General features: G+C 34.2%; 3 protein-coding genes across 4 annotated transcripts; 2 read left to right on the plus strand and 1 right to left on the minus strand.

The window, feature by feature from the left end:
* The first annotated feature begins 6,232 nt into the window (after nucleotides 1-6,232).
* On the plus strand, nucleotides 6,233-8,061 carry LOC132162144 (tRNA-splicing endonuclease subunit Sen2-1-like). The gene is made up of 3 exons (XM_059572402.1): nucleotides 6,233-6,439; nucleotides 6,980-7,713; nucleotides 7,833-8,061. The coding sequence occupies exons 2-3, from the start codon at nucleotides 6,986-6,988 to the stop codon at nucleotides 8,008-8,010; spliced, it is 906 nt and encodes a 301-aa protein (XP_059428385.1). The 5' UTR covers nucleotides 6,233-6,439; nucleotides 6,980-6,985; the 3' UTR covers nucleotides 8,011-8,061.
* A 1,180-nt stretch (nucleotides 8,062-9,241) lies between these two features.
* Nucleotides 9,242-13,890, minus strand: LOC132161873 (uncharacterized). The gene is made up of 7 exons (XM_059572084.1): nucleotides 13,712-13,890; nucleotides 13,391-13,597; nucleotides 12,855-12,921; nucleotides 11,465-11,796; nucleotides 11,175-11,316; nucleotides 10,749-10,874; nucleotides 9,242-9,908 (listed from the first exon to the last, which is right to left on the minus strand). The coding sequence occupies exons 1-7, from the start codon at nucleotides 13,731-13,733 to the stop codon at nucleotides 9,524-9,526; spliced, it is 1,281 nt and encodes a 426-aa protein (XP_059428067.1). The 5' UTR covers nucleotides 13,734-13,890; the 3' UTR covers nucleotides 9,242-9,523.
* Nucleotides 13,891-14,977: 1,087 nt separating this feature from the next.
* Nucleotides 14,978-16,985, plus strand: LOC132162619 (large ribosomal subunit protein eL33w). Of its 2 annotated transcripts, none has more exons than XM_059572896.1 (5): nucleotides 14,978-15,075; nucleotides 15,195-15,230; nucleotides 15,324-15,552; nucleotides 15,636-15,678; nucleotides 16,781-16,985. In XM_059572896.1, the coding sequence occupies exons 1-4, from the start codon at nucleotides 15,044-15,046 to the stop codon at nucleotides 15,675-15,677; spliced, it is 339 nt and encodes a 112-aa protein (XP_059428879.1). In that variant the 5' UTR covers nucleotides 14,978-15,043; the 3' UTR covers nucleotide 15,678; nucleotides 16,781-16,985. The 2 variants fall into 2 exon arrangements, with proteins under 2 accessions (XP_059428879.1, XP_059428878.1); XM_059572895.1 differs by having other exon boundaries at nucleotides 16,805-16,985.
* Nucleotides 16,986-18,073: the final 1,088 nt, after the last annotated feature.

Here is an 18,073-nt window from a genome sequence, read left to right on the forward strand (position 1 = left end):
CAGTAAATTAATCTTACATTACTCTATTGCCATTGTCATGTTCTTACTTATTCAATTCTTATACCCCTTACAACCAATGCTATTCATTTCCTTACTAATAGGAAAAAATAAAAATAAAAATCCCTTGTAAAAAAAAAAAAAAAAAGGTTTATTGACTACAATCATTTCCTTTTTTCTATAAACCTAATTTTATATTTTACAATTAAACTAATTAGTTTCAATTTATCATTGATGCCATAACTAAACCGAAATTTATTTTTATTATTATCTGAACTTTCTTCTCATTGGAATTTTAGGGTGGAAGTTTTATTCTAAATTGGATTTAATAAAATTTCTTTAAATTAGTCTATTAAACTGGAGAAATACTATTTATTATATCGCTATACAACTATCATACAACTGGAATGATGTTGTAGTGAAAATTAGCCTTTAATTTTTTTTTTACAAGTCATTGCATAATTAAAGGCTAATTCTCATTGTCAAGTCAAAAGCTAATTTTTACTATCACGTCATTCCAATTGTATGACAATCATGCAACAATATCCTAAATAACATTACTTCGTTAAACTGACATTTGTCAAACTCCTTGAAAAAGAAAAAGAGAATGGAGAAACGCATGCGTGAGAAAATAAAACGAGAGAGAGAAAAGTTTTTAATTATTTTTTATGTATTTTGTGAGTGAATTATATTCACTATATTAAGTGAGTATTGTTCACTCACTATATTTTTTTTTTAGCAGAATAGTGAGATTGTTGAGGAGAAATTTAGAGCCTTTTCGCCAAGTTGACTCATTAAAATAGCTTAAAAAAAAAAAAAAAAAGATTTTGGTGACAATGCTAATAATGCTATAATAGAATGGAATAATTATTGAAACCTAGTTTAGTGTAAAATCTTATTTTTCAAAATTATATTGGTAATATGCTAATTTCCAAGGGCAGGGACGGTATTTTGTCACGAAACTTTTTGGCGCGAACTCTTGTACCCACAGGATACGTTCCTCGAACCTCGTTTTTGCGAAATTACATGAATCACATCTTGTCAGCTTGTCAGCTTGTCAGACATCAGTTCGATATGTACGTTGCCTTGGACTGGCATTCCCCTTTAAGAAACTCAACGACACGTGTCACCAATCTCCGAGCCCCACGTGGTCGAAACTTGTCCCGTAGCGTACTAGCTACAGTCAGCACATGATCACTTATATCTTCCTCTGCCTATTCTCACAAAACTAACCGTTAGATTTGATGATGACCCGGCTCGGGTTCCTAACCGTTAGATGAGGGCCGACTTTGGCGACGTGGGAGAGAGAAGGTATGAGATTCGACGGTGATGGGAGGTGGGAGACCATTGATTCTCATGGGTTGCGGTGTGTGTGGTTCGCTTGGATAGTGCGGTGCCAATCAGAGATGATGGGAACCAACGCGGAGAGGAATCTGAAAGCGAGTGTAAAGCTTGGCAGCTTGCACGTTCTCCAAATCTTTTCGTGTTTGGTCGGAGGACAGCAAAAAAAAAAAAAAATAACGTAAATTTTTTATAGCGTTTAAAATTGCGATTTTATAAATAAAAAAAATGTAATTTTAAAATAAATTACAGAAAATCTATTATTGAGATTTAAAAACGTATAAAATATGTAATTTCAAATCAAAGATAAGGATGTGGTTTTTTAAAACGCAAAATCTTAAATGTTAAACTGTAATTTTAAATATCAAATTATAATTTTGTCAAACTTTTAACTGTATTTTTAAAAATTAGGTTTTCAAATCGTAATTTTTAAATCGCAATCTCAAATGGACTTCAAAATTAATCTTTAAATTAGTATTTATAAAATAATAATAATAATAATAATAATAATTTTTGTTACCATATCATCTTAATTATATAAAGTCTACTACTGTCTTGTGAAAGAAACGTTATCTATTAGTGAAGAATATGGCATTATTGAGGAAGTTCCCTAATCTATCTATGATATTATTTATATGGAGCGTGGTGTGCTTAGTTTGTTTTCATATAAAGCATACTACTGTCTTGTAAAAGAAACATTACCTATTAATGAAAAATACGGTATTATTCAGGAAGTTCCCTAATCTATCTATGATATTATTTTATATGGAGCGTGGTGTGTTTAGTTTGTTTTCATATAAAGTCTACTACTGTCTTGTGAAAGAAACGTTATCTATTAATGAAAAATATGGTATTATTGAGGAAGTTCCCTAATCTATCTATGATATTATTTATATGGAGCGTGGTGTGCTTAGTTTGTTTTCATATAAAGCATACTACTGTCTTGTAAATGAAACGTTACCTATTAATGAAAAATATGGTATTATTGAGGAAGTTCCCTAATCTATCTATGATATTATTTTATATGGAGCGTGGTGTGCTTAGTTTGTTTTCATATAAAGTCTACTACTGTCTTGTGAAAGAAACGTTATCTATTAATGAAAAATATGGTATTATTGAGGAAGTTCCCTAATCTATCTATGATATTATTTATATAGAGCCTGGTGTGCTTAGTTTGTTTTCATATAAAGCCTACTACTGTCTTGTGAAATAAACGTTATCTATTAATGAAAAATATGGTATTATTAAGGAAGTTCCCTAATCTATCTATGATATTATTTATATGGAGAGTGATGTGCTTAGTTTGTTTTTTTAATAATATTTTTTATTCGATTTCTTTTAATAATATTTTTACGTTTCTATACGCTAGTCATACATATTAATTATTACTTCAATTCCATATAATTTTCTATTCCGATAATCTTGTTGGTATAATTTTTAGGTGGAATACTTCTTAGTGAATTATTTATGTAGTTGTGATTTGACATGATAAATTATTCGATTATTCACTGATGCAATGTGATGTGGTGTAATCATGCGTTGGTATTATATCAATTCGGATTAATTCCAACCGAAAGAATTATTAATCATTGTGCCTACATAATTGAAACACCTTTTTTTTTTAAAAAAAAAAAAAAAAAAACATAATTCCAACACCTGGCATCGCCAGATGGCGGTGTAGCAGTATATGATTTGTGTGCGTTCAAACATAACATGAAACCAAAAATAAAGTCAACTTGAGTGATCGTCATAAGCTTATGTCGCACCGACGCAATCGGTGAAAGACCAATTTGTCCGGCCACGTTTTCATGGAGGTTTCCTATAAGAGATAATACGGAAGAAAAGGATTAAGGTAAGGGCAGTCATTGGCAGCATGAGGCATGTCCACACAAGCCCGTGCAATTTTTTTTTTTTTTAAAAAAAATTTTTTTTGCACGCGGCGTGCTGTTTTCATTTACCGTTAAGGTAAGGATGCTTTTTTTTTTCTTCATGATACTTAACATTTAACTGTTCTATAAAATCTTATTCAATTAAAAAAAAAAAAACAAAAACTGTTCTATAGAATGAGATTGTGTTAAATCACGACTGCTTTCCGAAACAGATAGAAAATAGTGAGTTTGAGTACTTTTGGCCATACGAATTTACAGGTTAAAAATGCGTTTTTTTAAAAAGACACGAAAAGTATCTCGTTTGGGAGTTGAGTTTTTAAAAATGGTGGTTTGAAAATGTATGTTTTCAAATCAAAAGCAATGGATGCGTTTTAAAAAATATACGATTTTAAAGGCAAAAATGTATGTTTGGAAATTATTATTTTTTAAATTGCACATTTTGAAACCACAAACTTAAATGGACCATAATATTTTAATTTAAATGGTATGTGAATTATGCAAATAGGGTTTGATCGAAAGAAAAAAATTAAGCTTATAAGAAATGGTTATTAATAATTTAATACTTTCTCTCACGTAGGTTTAAACTCATATGAATAAATAAGGTTTTATATGTAAAATATTTAATTTAAATAAAAGTTAAATTAAGAAGATAAAGACTACATACCTCTAAAATTTAAACAGATAAAAGTAATAATTTTTTTTGTTATTATTATTAATTTCTGAGCAAAAGGATAGGCCGGGAAGATCAATTGTGGCTATCTTACTTGGGCGTGACCATAGTAGCACTTATCCGCTGGGAGCCGCGCAGAAGGGCTTAGACGATGAGAACTGCAGGCGCTCCCTCAAGTCCGACTGAGCTATAGTCTGATCCAGCCTTATCAGGACATTAATGAGAATTCAAAGTAGCTAATAGTAATCACGCTTTTGTGGATATTCGAGTTTATACCTTAGTATATACTCTGATCACTTGAGAACTTTCTTGAGCTATTGAACCACGACCTTAAATTTAGTTATGTAGACTTATAATGTACCCTAAGTTCCTAACTACATCTATTATTTTTTTAAAAAATATATATATTTAATGGGTAAAAGAGGAAAGGCTTGACCCACATCTTGGAAAAATCACAATTGAAGCAAGAGGGGATAGTTGGGTTGGGGCAATGGGCCTCCACTAACCAATTGTTAATGACATGTCAACGCGTGAAGAGGAACAAGGTAGTTGAACTTCTGGAAGCTCTTTCGAGAGGTGAGTGGGGAGCTGGAAGTGGAGAAAAATCAGAAAAATTCACGCGTGTAAAAAGTCTAAAATGGCCCACATCAACTTCACCTCTGATCTATCTTCCCACCGCCATCACAGCCTAAATTCTTTCGGGACCAATTCATTGACTTTGACACTTGTTCAAAATACCTATTCATTATTCATGTTTTCTTTTATTAATAACAAATGTGCAAGCTGCATCAACGGGCCCAGTCAATAGGACTTCTTATTAAATCATAGGATTTCAAAATGAAACTGACGCGGGACGGAACGAGAAAAATAAAAAAATAGATAATAATAGAAATTAAAATAAAATAAAATCATGTTGATAAGAGTTTGCTAGAGTTTCATCATCAAGAAGAAGAGAACAATCATGCCTTCAAGAAAACATATATTTTCCTAAACTATAATCTAATCTCTTCAAGGTGGTGCACATATAAAAGAATGTGAAACATGACATTACATGACGAGAAGAGATAATTCCTTCTAATAAAGTGACTGCCTCTAAAATATGCGCTATGATGAACGAATCAAATTTAAAGAAAGTTGAGTCTCATTAATTTAGAAATGCAGGTTGATTAGCTCGTTTAAAGTTCATGAACATACTCGTATAAGGGCTCGACTTGTATATATTTATTATATATACATATTAACTTATATAGTATATTACTTATTAATTATTAAGTAACAAATTAACAATAGTCAATGTATATTAAGTATTAAGTATTTCTCAACAAAAATATTAAATAACAATAATTAATTGGTATACAATATATAATTATGTTTATGATTATAAGTATCTATATAATATATAATTGAATGATAAAAGTTAATCATATGGTTATATTTTATAGTTAATGAAATCCCATACAAGGATAATTAGTGAAATCTCGTCACTTAATGCTAAAAATATAATTTCATTAAGCACAATAAAAATTTTAAAATAATGACAAAACCATTAATTTGTGAACTTAATGAAATCTCAATCTGTGAGACCATGAGTTAATAAAAAGAGATATCAGAAGGTCAAGGCATTAAGACACTTAATTTATTAACAAAAGTTGAAGAATAAAATTATTAAAAACCGGTTCAATCTCACGGTTTAGTCTTCACAGTTGCACGGTTCAATTATTAAAAATTATGAGTAGAAAAACCTGTTTATTATTTAAAAGCATGGGTTAACGTCACATGTCACAGTTCTATGAAGGGTTTCGGCTATATGTATATATATATATATATATTACTATGTATGATATTATCTCATACGCTTATGCAATTAATAATTTAGTTAATTTATACTAACATTGATATATGATGATATGTAACATATGATTATATAATAACAAATTATACATATAATATGACATAAGTTATAAATATATAAATTCATACTAATACAATAATTAAGTACCTAGAGACTTAGTTGTAATGTATGTTATAAACTTATAAGTGCATATAAATTATAATTATACATATATAATACAATTGTTTTATTATATTTTTTAACCATTTTTGAACAATTTTTTTATTCTTAGTCAAAACTTAAACCATTTTCTCTTAATTTCTTAGTCATTTTTTAAAGATTTTTTTTTTTTAATTAATTTTTAAACCAAAGTCGTTTTACATATTAACAATTTTTTTAACCATTTATTTCTTACTAAAAAACGACGTAGTTTTGACCCTAAACCTCACTCACGGTTGTCCGTCTCTCACGCACGCCGACGTCGCCTCTGCAAGTCATCTTCCTCCCTTCCTCTCTCAAACTCTCAATTCTCAGTTCTCTCTTCTCAGCTCCCTCGCCTCCCTCTCCTCTCACTTTCAGCCTCCTTCGCCGGCTTTTCCTCTCACTCTCTCGCCACCGTCTCCTCTCACAACATCTCACTGTCTCGGCTCCGATCTCCCTCTGCTCTCGGCGGCTCAGCCTTCTCTGCCTCAGTCCGTTGTTCTTAGATGGGTACATTATGGACTTTCCAGATCTTCTTTTGTGTGTTTAGTTGTTAAATTAGAGAAATTTCATTGTGTTGATGGTTGGTCTTAGAGAGCTTTAATCTGGAAATCCGCGAGTTTCCCAGATGGCTTTTTGCGAAAAGCTTTGAAATTTAGTGTGGTGATTGGCAAGAATGAGAGGAAGTAGGTAGTAGATACTTGTGGGCTTGAGCGTGTTGCTATGAGAGATGATAGGTTGACTTATATAATATCATTGTTATGTGGAATACTGATCTTGCTCGTCCTAGAAAACCCCACTAGAATGTAAAACATCCGAAAGTAAATTTCATCAGAAAACAAAATCTGGTCTTGAAAGTTTAAGCTGCAGTCTTTGTTGGAGATTGGAAAAGGGCCTTCTTGTGTTATGTGGTCGTTGAATGAGCAAAAGCTTCATACTTTTTGCCATTACTAGTATTATTATTTTGGCAAGCTCCGAAGTGTAAGTTGTTTTTAGCCATAACTGAGAGAGCATGGAGTCTAAACTTTTGTAAGTTTAATATTTTTGCAGGATTAAATGGAGCCAAGATGGAAAGGAAAGGGCTTAAAAGATAAAGCTCTTGCAGAGCCCGTGTCAAAGATAGTGTCACAGCTTCAGTCTTCTCTAATTCAATCAGATGCTCATGGACTTCTCGCTGGCTGCAGTGTACTTATAGAAGTTGAATCAGAACAAACTGATCTTCTCGATCGTGCGTGCTTTGGAGGACGCATTATTACAGCTGAAAAGGATAAGGATTTGTTTCGGCTGGGTTTAGAAGAAGCCTTTTACCTATGCCATTCGTTGAAGTGCCTCAAGATTGTAGGTGGTGATAATTGTTCAAAGAATGATGTAGAGCTATGGCAGTGCATGATATCCAAAAAATCAACTTTCCCTGATTTCTACAAGGCTTATTCTCATCTTCGAATGAAAAATTGGGTTGTGAAGTCGGGTTCTAATTATGGTGTGGACTTTGTTGCCTACCGTCACCATCCATCTCTGGTCCATTCTGAATATGCTGTGCTTGTTTTGTCAGAAGGAGAGGGCGAAGTAAATGGCCGATTGAGGTTGTGGTCTGATCTCCATTGCACAACTCGAGTTAGTCGAGGTGTTGTGAAGACGCTTTTAGTTCTTAAGATCAATAAAAATGGTAATGGTACTGCTTCTCCATCATATTTGGAGAAATACACTGTTGTAGAGCGCACAGTCACAAGATGGCATCCAGAACAATGCCGTGAAGATCATATGATAGTTGAAAAGAGAACCAAGTAAGTTTAGTTTCCACACTACATGGACGTAATGATTTCATATTTTCAACTCATGAAATGGATCTTCTTCCCTTTTTATAGTATTTGGAATTAATCTTATTCCTAATATATTGATGCAGGGAACTAGAAGCTCCTGTAAAAGCAAGTTTAAAGACAAAATTTATTCAAAACCATGATGTAAAATTGAAGCAGGGCCTAGTTGGAACCATTCGGAATCTTAGTCTAGTTAGGGTTAGTCTATTTTTTGTGTCTATTTTCTTGATAGTAAGCTGTTGCCTGATGGATTGTTTGAATTAGATTTTCCTGAGTTAAATTTATTGAAATGGGTTGCAGGATTAATCCTTTGTTTTGCAAAAGAGTAGGATCATCGCCAGTTTAAAATGGACCGGAGAATATCCAGTTTATAGCTAGGATTTCTTCTTAGAAATCTTAAAGTCACAAATAGGACACTTGTCCACTAAATAAAAATAAAAATAAAATATTATTTTATATTTAAATAAAAATAAAATAATAAAATAATAAAATATTAAGGGACTATCCCAGTTTGGGGTTGGGTTGGCTTCGGCCACCCCATACCTTATTTTTATTTAAATCTAAAATAATATTTTATTATTATTTTTAGTTAGTGGGCAGTTGTCCTATTTGTGGCTTTAGGACTTCGAAGAATAAATTCTAGCCATTAACTGGATATTCTTCAGTCTATTTTGAACTGTAGAGGATCCTATTCCTTTTGCAAACATATATGTTTCTTACATTTTTCTTAGATTGATGATGTGTCAAAATTTGAGCGGTGGGTAGAAAACACAAGAGTTTTCTGCCCTGATCGTATAGAAGCAACCCTCCTGATTGAATCAACTGTATATACCATTTTTTTTTTAAGTTTTTAATTTTAATTCAAAGCAAGGGAAGAAAAAAAAGAGAAATTTCAAGAACACAAACGAAATTAACAGAAAAATTCTAGTAACAATCGGGAATGGGTCAAATAAATGACCCAACCCATCAAGTGAATCAAAACGGCCAAAAGAGATTGTTATAAATGACAAAATTTCGTAAACAGAATAAAACCCCAAAGGGTTGCCGACATGACCATCAAAAGCCAGAAAAGAAAGGAACAACTAAATACGAACGTCATGGAAAAGGGAAATAGCCAACCATATACCAACTTAGTACGTCATGGAATTAACCATTGTCATAATTAAATGTGTAATATTTAGCATTGCTCGTTTTGAATATAGTTTTGTATGGTATGGTATGTATACATGTATATTTGCCACTAAGATCTGTACTTAAAACTTGGAACATTTTTTCAGAATAGAGACAAAGACAAAACTACATTGGAATAGTGATGACAAATATTTTCTACAATTGGGCCTAAATATTAGCTTAAGCTTTTAGATTAAATGATGTAATCTTAATATATTATATGATGGTCTCATGGTTGAAAGAACTCCTCAGAGAATAAATCTCCCTAACCATATAGGAAGAGATCTAGCAATAATTTTGGGGGACTCGACCCATGCCACATCAATTGAATAAAGGATCTAAAGAGGCAATATTATGGGATGAAGAACGAACTTTACAAAAAGAAACTGAACTTTCATTATCTCAAAAAACACTCGATGCTTGGTCAAGAGCAGTAGAGCATACAAACGCCGTGAAATGGCGTAGCAGAACACCCAAGTGCAGTGCAGCAATGCAAGCCAACTATTTACCAACAAAGGAAAATTTTGGTCACAAATATTTTGAAAGGGAGAAACCTCATAACTTATTGCTCGGCAAAGGAAGCAAAGGAACATGAAAATTTGCTTAATCACAGCTTCAGCCACTCCAAGCAAGGACATAGCCCCCAGCAAAACCGGGAAGGATAGTAATCCTTCAAGTAAACCTCCCTGCTAAAACCAATAATATAGAAACTGAAGGATCGAGCACGATGAGACATGGTGACGCGTGTAACTGGCACAACGGAGATGGTATGCCTCTCACATATGACCCTAGAGGAGGGAGGTACATGAGCTCTGTCGGCAATAACTTCAGAAGAAAACTTGTTGAGGAAGAAAGAGTCAGCAAAAAAGGCTGGAGTGCATTGATGTGCCTGAGTGTTGCACAACTGGACACCTTTGGCTCTGTGGAAAACCTCATCAGGAACTGATGCTGCTCCGCTTGTTGCACCAACTTTTCGAGTTGAGAGTGTCTTCCTGTAACAGAAATTTTTTTCTCATTCATTGATGCACCATCAGAAAATGGTAAGAATGAAAATTTCTTGCATGAACAGAATGATGGAAGTTTCTGAGCTAATTACAAGTGAAGCTGATGCATCAGAAGTCTATCACTCAAATTTTTTATAACATAAATTGTTTCTTTACAAAATCTGCCACCTGGGTAAACCATGCAAGCAGTGATGGTTGTTGGAACATGAGAACTGACTATCACATCACACTATGGTCTGGAGACGAATGATTTCATAACTTATAGAATTGCCTCTAAAAAAATAATTGCTGCAACAGGAGAGTGCATCTCAGTCAACTAGCCCCTATATATAGTTATGGAGATAACTTGCATCATATCCCCTTGGACCAAAACTATGTATAAATCCTGCTGAGACTTTGGTCTATCTTTCAGACACCATTCAGTCCATAAGTAGCTTTCTGATGCCAAATTCATCAGGTATAAAATACTCAAACTCTAATGAATTGTTCAAATTTTTATGCAGCCAAATTTTCACTGAAATGTTATGTGGATCCGATATGTTTGAATCTTTGATCATCAAAGACAAATCACTTAGCAGTCAGGTACCTCTTCAAGGTGGTGCACAAATCAAAGAATGTGAAACATGACATTACATGAAGAGAATAGATAATTCCTTCTAATAGAGTGACTGCCTCTAAAATATGCACTATGATGAACTAATCAAATTCAAAGAAAGTTGAGCCTCATTAATTTAGAAATGCAGGTTGGTTAGCTTGTACAAACTGGTAACGTTGACCTTTATAGGCAGAGCATATGCAATATACATATCACCAAACTAGCAGACATACCATCTAACGACGGCAACGTTATGCGAGAGAAGAGAACCACTTCCATGACATTTGTCACATTTAATTAGCCCACGAGATGCACAAGTTGCGCAGGGAATCTTTCCCTTGCCATTACAGTTCATACATCTGCAAAGACAAAATAATTCCGAATGAATGAACCATGACCACTGCAAGTATAATAGCTACCCAGTTCCAAAACATGAAGCTACCATTAAACTGCACATCGAACTTAACAGTCAAAACTGTTGATTTCAAATATCCCGTTGTAGTATTTGGGTAGAAATGAAGTACAGAGATAAGTTCTAGTTAAAGATATGTAAAGAACAACCATTAAAGTTTGACTGTGCAATAATTATGTTTCAGCTTAAAACCAGATGTGATTAGATTCACATATAGAGAAGAATTACTAACAAATAAACAACTCACATTGTGTCAGATCCATCTTTATGGGCAATTAAACCTCTTCCATAACAAACAGGGCATTGGGTCATCTGATTTTCCTTAAAAAATCCAGGTTCTTGGTTTGCATTACATGTAAGACAGACAGTATCTCCCCGTCCTGCACATCCTGCAATCTCATCCAAGGCTGTGTTAGGACAAAACAATAAAGACTCCTACTATTAGTAACCGCAAGAACAAAAAGATACAAATTCAAGCTTCTTTGACATTTAAATTCTTTCTTAACCACAAAGAGTCTGTAATTTCAGAACCCTTACCTGAGCATTTCTCAATGTGTTCAGAATGAGGAATTTTCGCCTGTGATTCCTTATAAGGTACAAATAGGACAGGGAACTGGGATTTTAAATCCAATTCCCAGATTCCAAGTTCAGGCCCTTTATCCCTTCCATCAATATCCCCACTGAGGTATGGTTTTGTTTCTCTTATAGTTTCCCTTTCCTCTATAAAAGTATCTAGGGTTCCTACATAAACATTGCAGTCTTCCACTGCATGAATCTTCCATGTCCGAGCAGGACGACTTCCCCAACAGCAACGATGACCAACATGATCAATGAGCAATTCACGTATCTCAACTTCATCCAATATTTGCCTAAACATGGATTATTGAGTTAACAAAAGTTTGTAATTTGATGCTACGATGTTGAACTTGATAAAATTTCATCAACAAAAGAGAGACTTGAATAGAAAAAAGATAAAGAAAAAACCAACATAGATACAAATCAAAGCTTTAAGTGAACATGTACAGCAAGTGCAAGAGGTAAACCTATCTGTGGTTCATGCTTGAACCATGACCAGTCTTTGACAGAAAGCACCAATTATAATCGAGGAAGATCCCCAGGCAGGATCTTCTATAATTTTATCTCAATACTTTGCCCTTTTGCAGCAAGCACCAGCATGCTTTGGGCAGTAATGCATGAAATAAAGTGCTTTTTAACTATGGCATCATGGATGGTGCAAAAGATACTACTTACTTACCTAAGTATTTCCATATGCATGATAATGCACAAATGGATTATCCATGAAAATAAATGGCAGGGGGAAAATAAATGCCTTGTTTTTCAAGAAAAATTAATACAAATTCTCTGAAATTCTTGCTAACACGATGTTTTCACTTTGATACAAGAAGGTTCCTAATATGTCAACGAAGTCACTGAAATTCTTCTTCTTCCTCTTCTCTTTTCCCCTTTTAGTCCAAAATTTTGTTTCCCTAGAAAATAGGCTGTCCTCATATCCCTTGACTGTGACAGTTTCTATTTCTTGTTTGTGCCTTGGCAAAAGTATTCTGCCCCTGTAGTCATTATACTTCTCCACACACAAAATCCTACCACAAAAGTTGGTTGATTTTTGGCTAATAACATAGGCTCACAACACAATACAAAGCCTTCTAAAAAGGAAGAGCAATAAGGAAGATATGTCTCAAAAAAAGAGAGGCTGCAACACAGCTGAGAAAGAGGAAGTGTTTCAAGGCTTAACTAATGAAAACGATGTCATATCATATCATGCCAGCATCGCAGAAACATGGTACAAATGTTTAAGATAGACTAACAATCTTAAAGACATGCAACTCAGACTGTAACCCTTTCAAATTATAACATCAATTCCATTGAATTTCTGCACTCAATAATAGAAGCGTAGTAACACACTTACCTCCCGAAATCACTGGTGGTTCCACCATAATCTCCTCCATATCCACCTTGATAAACAATAGCTTGCTCTGCGAGAAGTGACACATAATTTAATACCCATGATAACGGCTACAGGGTAAAAGATTATGGAAGACATTGAGTTAAACGGTTAAAATGACGCATAAATCAGTATAAGTCTCCTTTGGTTAGTGAGGATAGAATACATCGTTTTATGTTGCTTTGAGATCTGAAAGTGATAGAAAAAAAGAAGAAAAAACTAGCTTCAAAAGCCAAATTATATTATAAGGCATGTAAAGCTGGAAGGTTTTGTATCTTAATTTCCAAATAATCTAAGATTTTAACATCTTAATTTCCTTTCTTTTCCTACATTTTCTCAGCAACCAAACAAAAAACACAAATGAAAAACTCGGCAAACATAGATGGCACCTTAATCCTTGACAATCAAAAGCTCTTCAAAACCTCAAAAGTAACTCAGACCCAATAACTAAAACCGAAAACCCATATTAAAAAATAGCCAGTTGGGAAAGATACGCGTACCATTAGGATCGGGCTCGGGCGAGCTAACCAAAGCGCCGTGAATGGAAGGCGGGTAGTGATCGGAAAAAGCAGATGCCGATCGAATCTCCTCGACGCTGACCTCAGTGCCGGCCAACGAAGCAGTAGGAAGCACAGAGCCTGTTCTTCCCACGTACTGGTACGAACTCCATTTTCCACTCTCTTTCTCTCCCGCTTCACTTCTTTGTTCTTTCAAAAATACGAAAACCCATCAAAGAAATATCAGGTATGGACTCACATCAACTTGAAAATTAAAATTAATAACCTGAAAAAAAGAAAAGAAAAGGAAGCCTAGGAGATTACCTGAGAGCAGAGGCTCCTCCATGATTTTGTGCGTGCTAGAGAGATTGAAAATGAGCAAATATAGAGCAAATTTCCTTAGCGAGTAAGAAAGGCGTAGATCAAGTCAAAGAACATTATCATTATGGGAATGCGAGAATCGGCGGTGGGTCTCTCTAGTACGCGACTCGGGTCCACTCCATCTAATCTCGGCTTCAGCTATTAAACGCAGTTAAACCCAAAAAATTTAGCGTCGCGAACTTGAACAAAAGACGTTTGCCACGTCGTTTAGGAAAATGTTACGGCTATAACCCTTTTTTTAATTTTTTTTTTTACAAACGTTGCAGTATTTTAATGATAAAAAAATTAAATAATAAAGTTGATATATTTAAATTTAATTATTTATTGATTAATAAAATACATGTGATGTAAATCATCACTAATGGGTGGCTGAGCACCTGATTACCAACCGTTGAGGTTACATAGAGTTCTATAATAATTCAGTTATTTCAGATATTTAAGTGGAGGTTATCTATCAACCACCAAATAAATGTGAAATGACTATATAAAAGACGGTTATCTAAAACCTTATAAAATGAATGCAACACATCATGTAAAGGGGATCGGTGGTTCCTTTCAAAAACTCTTAGCTTAGCACGTAACTTTATTCTCATTCCAAATAAAAATATTAACTTACACATCGAAGTTTTTTTGGGTCCGAATCAACAGATCATTTGACACTCATGCTATTTACAGGTAACCCAATACTGATCAAGCCATATAAAAAATGCACCAACATTAATGAATTTTTTAGTCCCCATAAAAAAGATAAAAAAAAATGGTTTTTAGGAAAAAAAATTGTTCTAGTCATGAAGAAAATAGCCATTTCTCATGAAAAAAAAAAAAAATCTCATTTTAAGTGAATGCAATCAAATAACATAAAAACTATTATATTTTTAAGTTTATTCTGGCTACCAAATGTTCTTGCATATATTTTCAGGTGTATACGATGCAAAAAATTGTTATTAAATTTAAAATCTAATAATAATTTATCTAAAATTTAATAATAATTTTTAGTATCAATATTAAGAGTGCATTTAAAATGCGGGAATGTGAGTGTGTAGTTGATTCCTATAATATAATATATAGTTCGATCGCCCACGTGTAGTGATCAAAGACAATGCACTGGCAACAAATCGACGGTCACTAACGGTAGAGACTCATAAAGAACCTATTATCCGTCACACCTGATATATCCCCAGTGATATATATACACAGGTTTCTCTTCCGTAGCAACCTAGTCTCTCATTAGGGTTTCCGTCTTCCTCAGACCAGACACAACAGCTCCGTTCGAAAATGGTGAAGGGTCGCCAGGGAGAGCGCGTCAGGTCCCAGATTTTCTTTTTCTTCCTCCCTCTCTCTAAATTTTCCTTGAACTTTTCTTTCATGCATTTCTTCAAACTCCTTTGAAGTCTTTGTTCACTTGTTTGTATTTCTTGTTTCACAGACTGTATGTACGAGGAACTATTCTCGGATACAAGAGGTAACAGAGCGACTCTCATTTTACCCAGAAATTTAAGCTAAATTAGGGTTTGAATTGGATTATGAATACGTATTTGGGTTGTGTATTTTTCAGGTCGAAGTCCAACCAGTATCCAAACACCTCGCTTATCCAGATCGAGGGTGTGAACACCAAGGAGGAGGTGTCATGGTACGCAGGCAAGCGCATGGCGTACATCTACAAGGCGAAGGTAAAGAACAACGGCACCCACTACCGGTGCATTTGGGGCAAGGTCATCAGGCCACATGGTAACAGTGGCATCGTGCGCGCCAAGTTTAAGTCTAACCTCCCTCCCAAATCCATGGTATTGAATTTGCTAGTGCTGTTTCGTTCGATTTTATTTTCAAGATTTGGGTCTGACAGTGTTTTGTTTGTTTCGTTAAACAGGGAGCTAGAGTTAGAGTTTTCATGTACCCCAGCAATATTTGAGGTATTGCTACCCATCCCTTTCTATCTTTGTGCTAGTCTGGTTTTATGGGCATGTTTTTTTTTTTTTTATAAGCAATAGACTTGTAACTACGTTATTTATGGTTTCTTTGGAATGTAGAATTGGGTAACCAATATTAGCTTAGCATTGGGGATTATGATGTTTAGCTTATCTATGATGTTACTTTGCGGGTGGGCAGAATTGTTGGGGATGATTTGATTGCTAAATTGTGTTTGAGTTGTATGTGGCAGTTGGGAATTACTAATGATCATTGTGGTTGTTAACTTGTAATACTGTGACAAGTTTGTAGGTCAACACGTTTTGATTTAGTACTAGTGCTGCAAAGCAGTGTTTGGTTCCTTCTTGTTTAGCTTTATTTCTAGCTGCAAAGCTGTTTTGCTTCTAGGAGTAATTTATATATACAGTGTCGAAAATATTCAATTTTGGGCTGTTTAGGATATTTGAAACAAGTCATGTTTAGACACATATTTGTGAATGAATATTTGGGAAACACTCAATTCCGTGCCGCAAAAAATAGACTTAATGTGGAATTGCATGTAACTTCTGACTGAAAAAATTAATCCTTTCACCCAAGAGCACTCTGAATAAAGCTTATGTTCATATGCACTTCGTGTTGTAATTTGTTAAACTTAATAGCATCTGGGAAAGCGTAAGAGCGGCTGGAAATGAAATGATGACCATTCTTAATTTTTGGATTGAATTATTGGTTTCTTAGTTGATCTGTGTCTTAAGTGGGAATAGAAAAGCATTTCACATCTTTTCATAAATCTGGTAGTGAGATTGAGTCTGTTTATTAGTTTCATGAATTGGTTGTGAGATCAGAATGTTCCTTAATAGTTGCTGTTTTGATCTTGATATCTGGGAAAGCGTAAGAGCGGCTGGAAATGAAATGATGACCATTCTTAATTTTTGGATTGAATTATTGGTTTCTTAGTTGATCTGTGTCTTAAGTGGGAATAGAAAAGCATTTCACATCTTTTCATAAATCTGGTAGTGAGATTGAGTCTGTTTATTAGTTTCATGAATTGGTTGTGAGATCAGAATGTTCCTTAATAGTTGCTGTTTTGATCTTGATATCTTACAGTTCTCTTTTATGTCTGGCCTGCAGTTTGGTTACGTAGATGCTAGATTGGAGATCAGAGGTGAAATAGTCAAATTTTGTATGAACTCCAGAGCCTAGTCTTAATGGTGTTGTACTCGGGATTTTTTTGCTCACTTTGGTTATTAATGGATATGTAACATTCATGGTAATGCTAATACCAGTTTTGGATTGGGAGTTGTTAGTATTTTGTCTTCTCATGTGGAGTAGTTTTGGTTTTCTGGATTTTGATTTGTTCTACATCCAGAAATTCTTTGTGGATGAAATTGTGTGCCCCCTTCTCTCTCTCTCTCTCTCTCTCTTTGGAAAGTAGAGGCTGAATGTGGCTTCTTTTTATACGTATGTGTTTTGTGTGTGGATGGTGGTTTCTACCCTCTCGGCTGCTTGCGTGTGTTGTTTTATGAGGCAACCCCATCAATCAAATTTTCTTAGTAGCTGCGGGTTCTATTCCATTTGGCCCTTGGCAATAGTTAGAAATGAGTGAACTTTGACCATTTATACCTTTCGTTTCTGTTGTGAAGCATTTCCTGTGGGTTTTTACACGTTGCTCGGGAATTAACAGCATAGGGGAAACCTCAAGAGCACTCCAGTGATGAGGCAACTTTTTAATGAGCCACTTTCAAGCCTATTTAGTTCTCTTTGAATTTGCGATTTTCAAATGTACGATTTCGAAATATAGATAATTGTCCGTTTGAGTCACTAAAAATGCACTTCAGATCACGCACCACTCTTTTCCTTGCTTCACGATGATCGTGCATATAATAATCTGAAACCAACATGAATGAGAATGAGGATTTGATTGGACGTGCGTTTGAAGTGATTATGTTTAATACTTAAAAATTTTGTTTAAAAAAAAAAATATTCGTTTAATAAAAAAAAGTGAAAGCATTTTTAAGGGTGTAAGAAGTTAAAAAATAATAAAAATTCACTTTTTTATGAAAGTTTAAAAATGAAATTATTGTTTTAACTTAAAATTTCTATTTCACTATCAATTTTTTTTGAAAGGCTCTAACACAATTTCAAACTTGTTTTTATGCGGATAATCCTTGGTGAATAGTGATTAATCAGAGAATGTGCGGTGGTTGGTTGCTTCTTCCTCAAGGTTTATCACTAAACTTACTATTCTACCTACTACATTGAATACGTGTTTACAACTCCCCGCGTTTGGTAGCTTTATAAGATCCATTCCAACACATCATGGATGAAAATATTTGGTTTATGGCTGTGATTTATTTTTTAAAATTTTAGAGTCATAAATAAAAGACATCTATTCTACGA

The sequence above is a fragment of the Corylus avellana genome, chromosome ca9 (assembly GCF_901000735.1).
Source record: "Corylus avellana chromosome ca9, CavTom2PMs-1.0".
NCBI classification, from domain to species: domain Eukaryota; kingdom Viridiplantae; phylum Streptophyta; class Magnoliopsida; order Fagales; family Betulaceae; genus Corylus; species Corylus avellana.

Coding starts and splice junctions, on each gene's coding strand:
- LOC132162144 (XM_059572402.1), top strand. CDS start 6,986: ATGGAGCCAAGATGGAAAGGAAAGGGCTTAAAAGATAAAGCTCTTGCA. Junction 7,714..7,832: donor ATAGTTGAAAAGAGAACCAA/GTAAGTTTAGTT, acceptor ATATTGATGCAG/GGAACTAGAAGCTCCTGTAA.
- LOC132161873 (XM_059572084.1), bottom strand. CDS start 13,733: ATGGAGGAGCCTCTGCTCTCAG. Junction 11,797..12,854: donor ACCACCAGTGATTTCGGGAG/GTAAGTGTGTTA, acceptor ATCCATGTTTAG/GCAAATATTGGATGAAGTTG. Junction 9,909..10,748: donor AACGTTGCCGTCGTTAGATG/GTATGTCTGCTA, acceptor TTTCTGTTACAG/GAAGACACTCTCAACTCGAA.
- LOC132162619 (XM_059572896.1), top strand. CDS start 15,044: ATGGTGAAGGGTCGCCAGGGAGAGCGCGTCAG. Junction 15,076..15,194: donor CGCCAGGGAGAGCGCGTCAG/GTCCCAGATTTT, acceptor CTTGTTTCACAG/ACTGTATGTACGAGGAACTA. Junction 15,553..15,635: donor ACCTCCCTCCCAAATCCATG/GTATTGAATTTG, acceptor TTCGTTAAACAG/GGAGCTAGAGTTAGAGTTTT.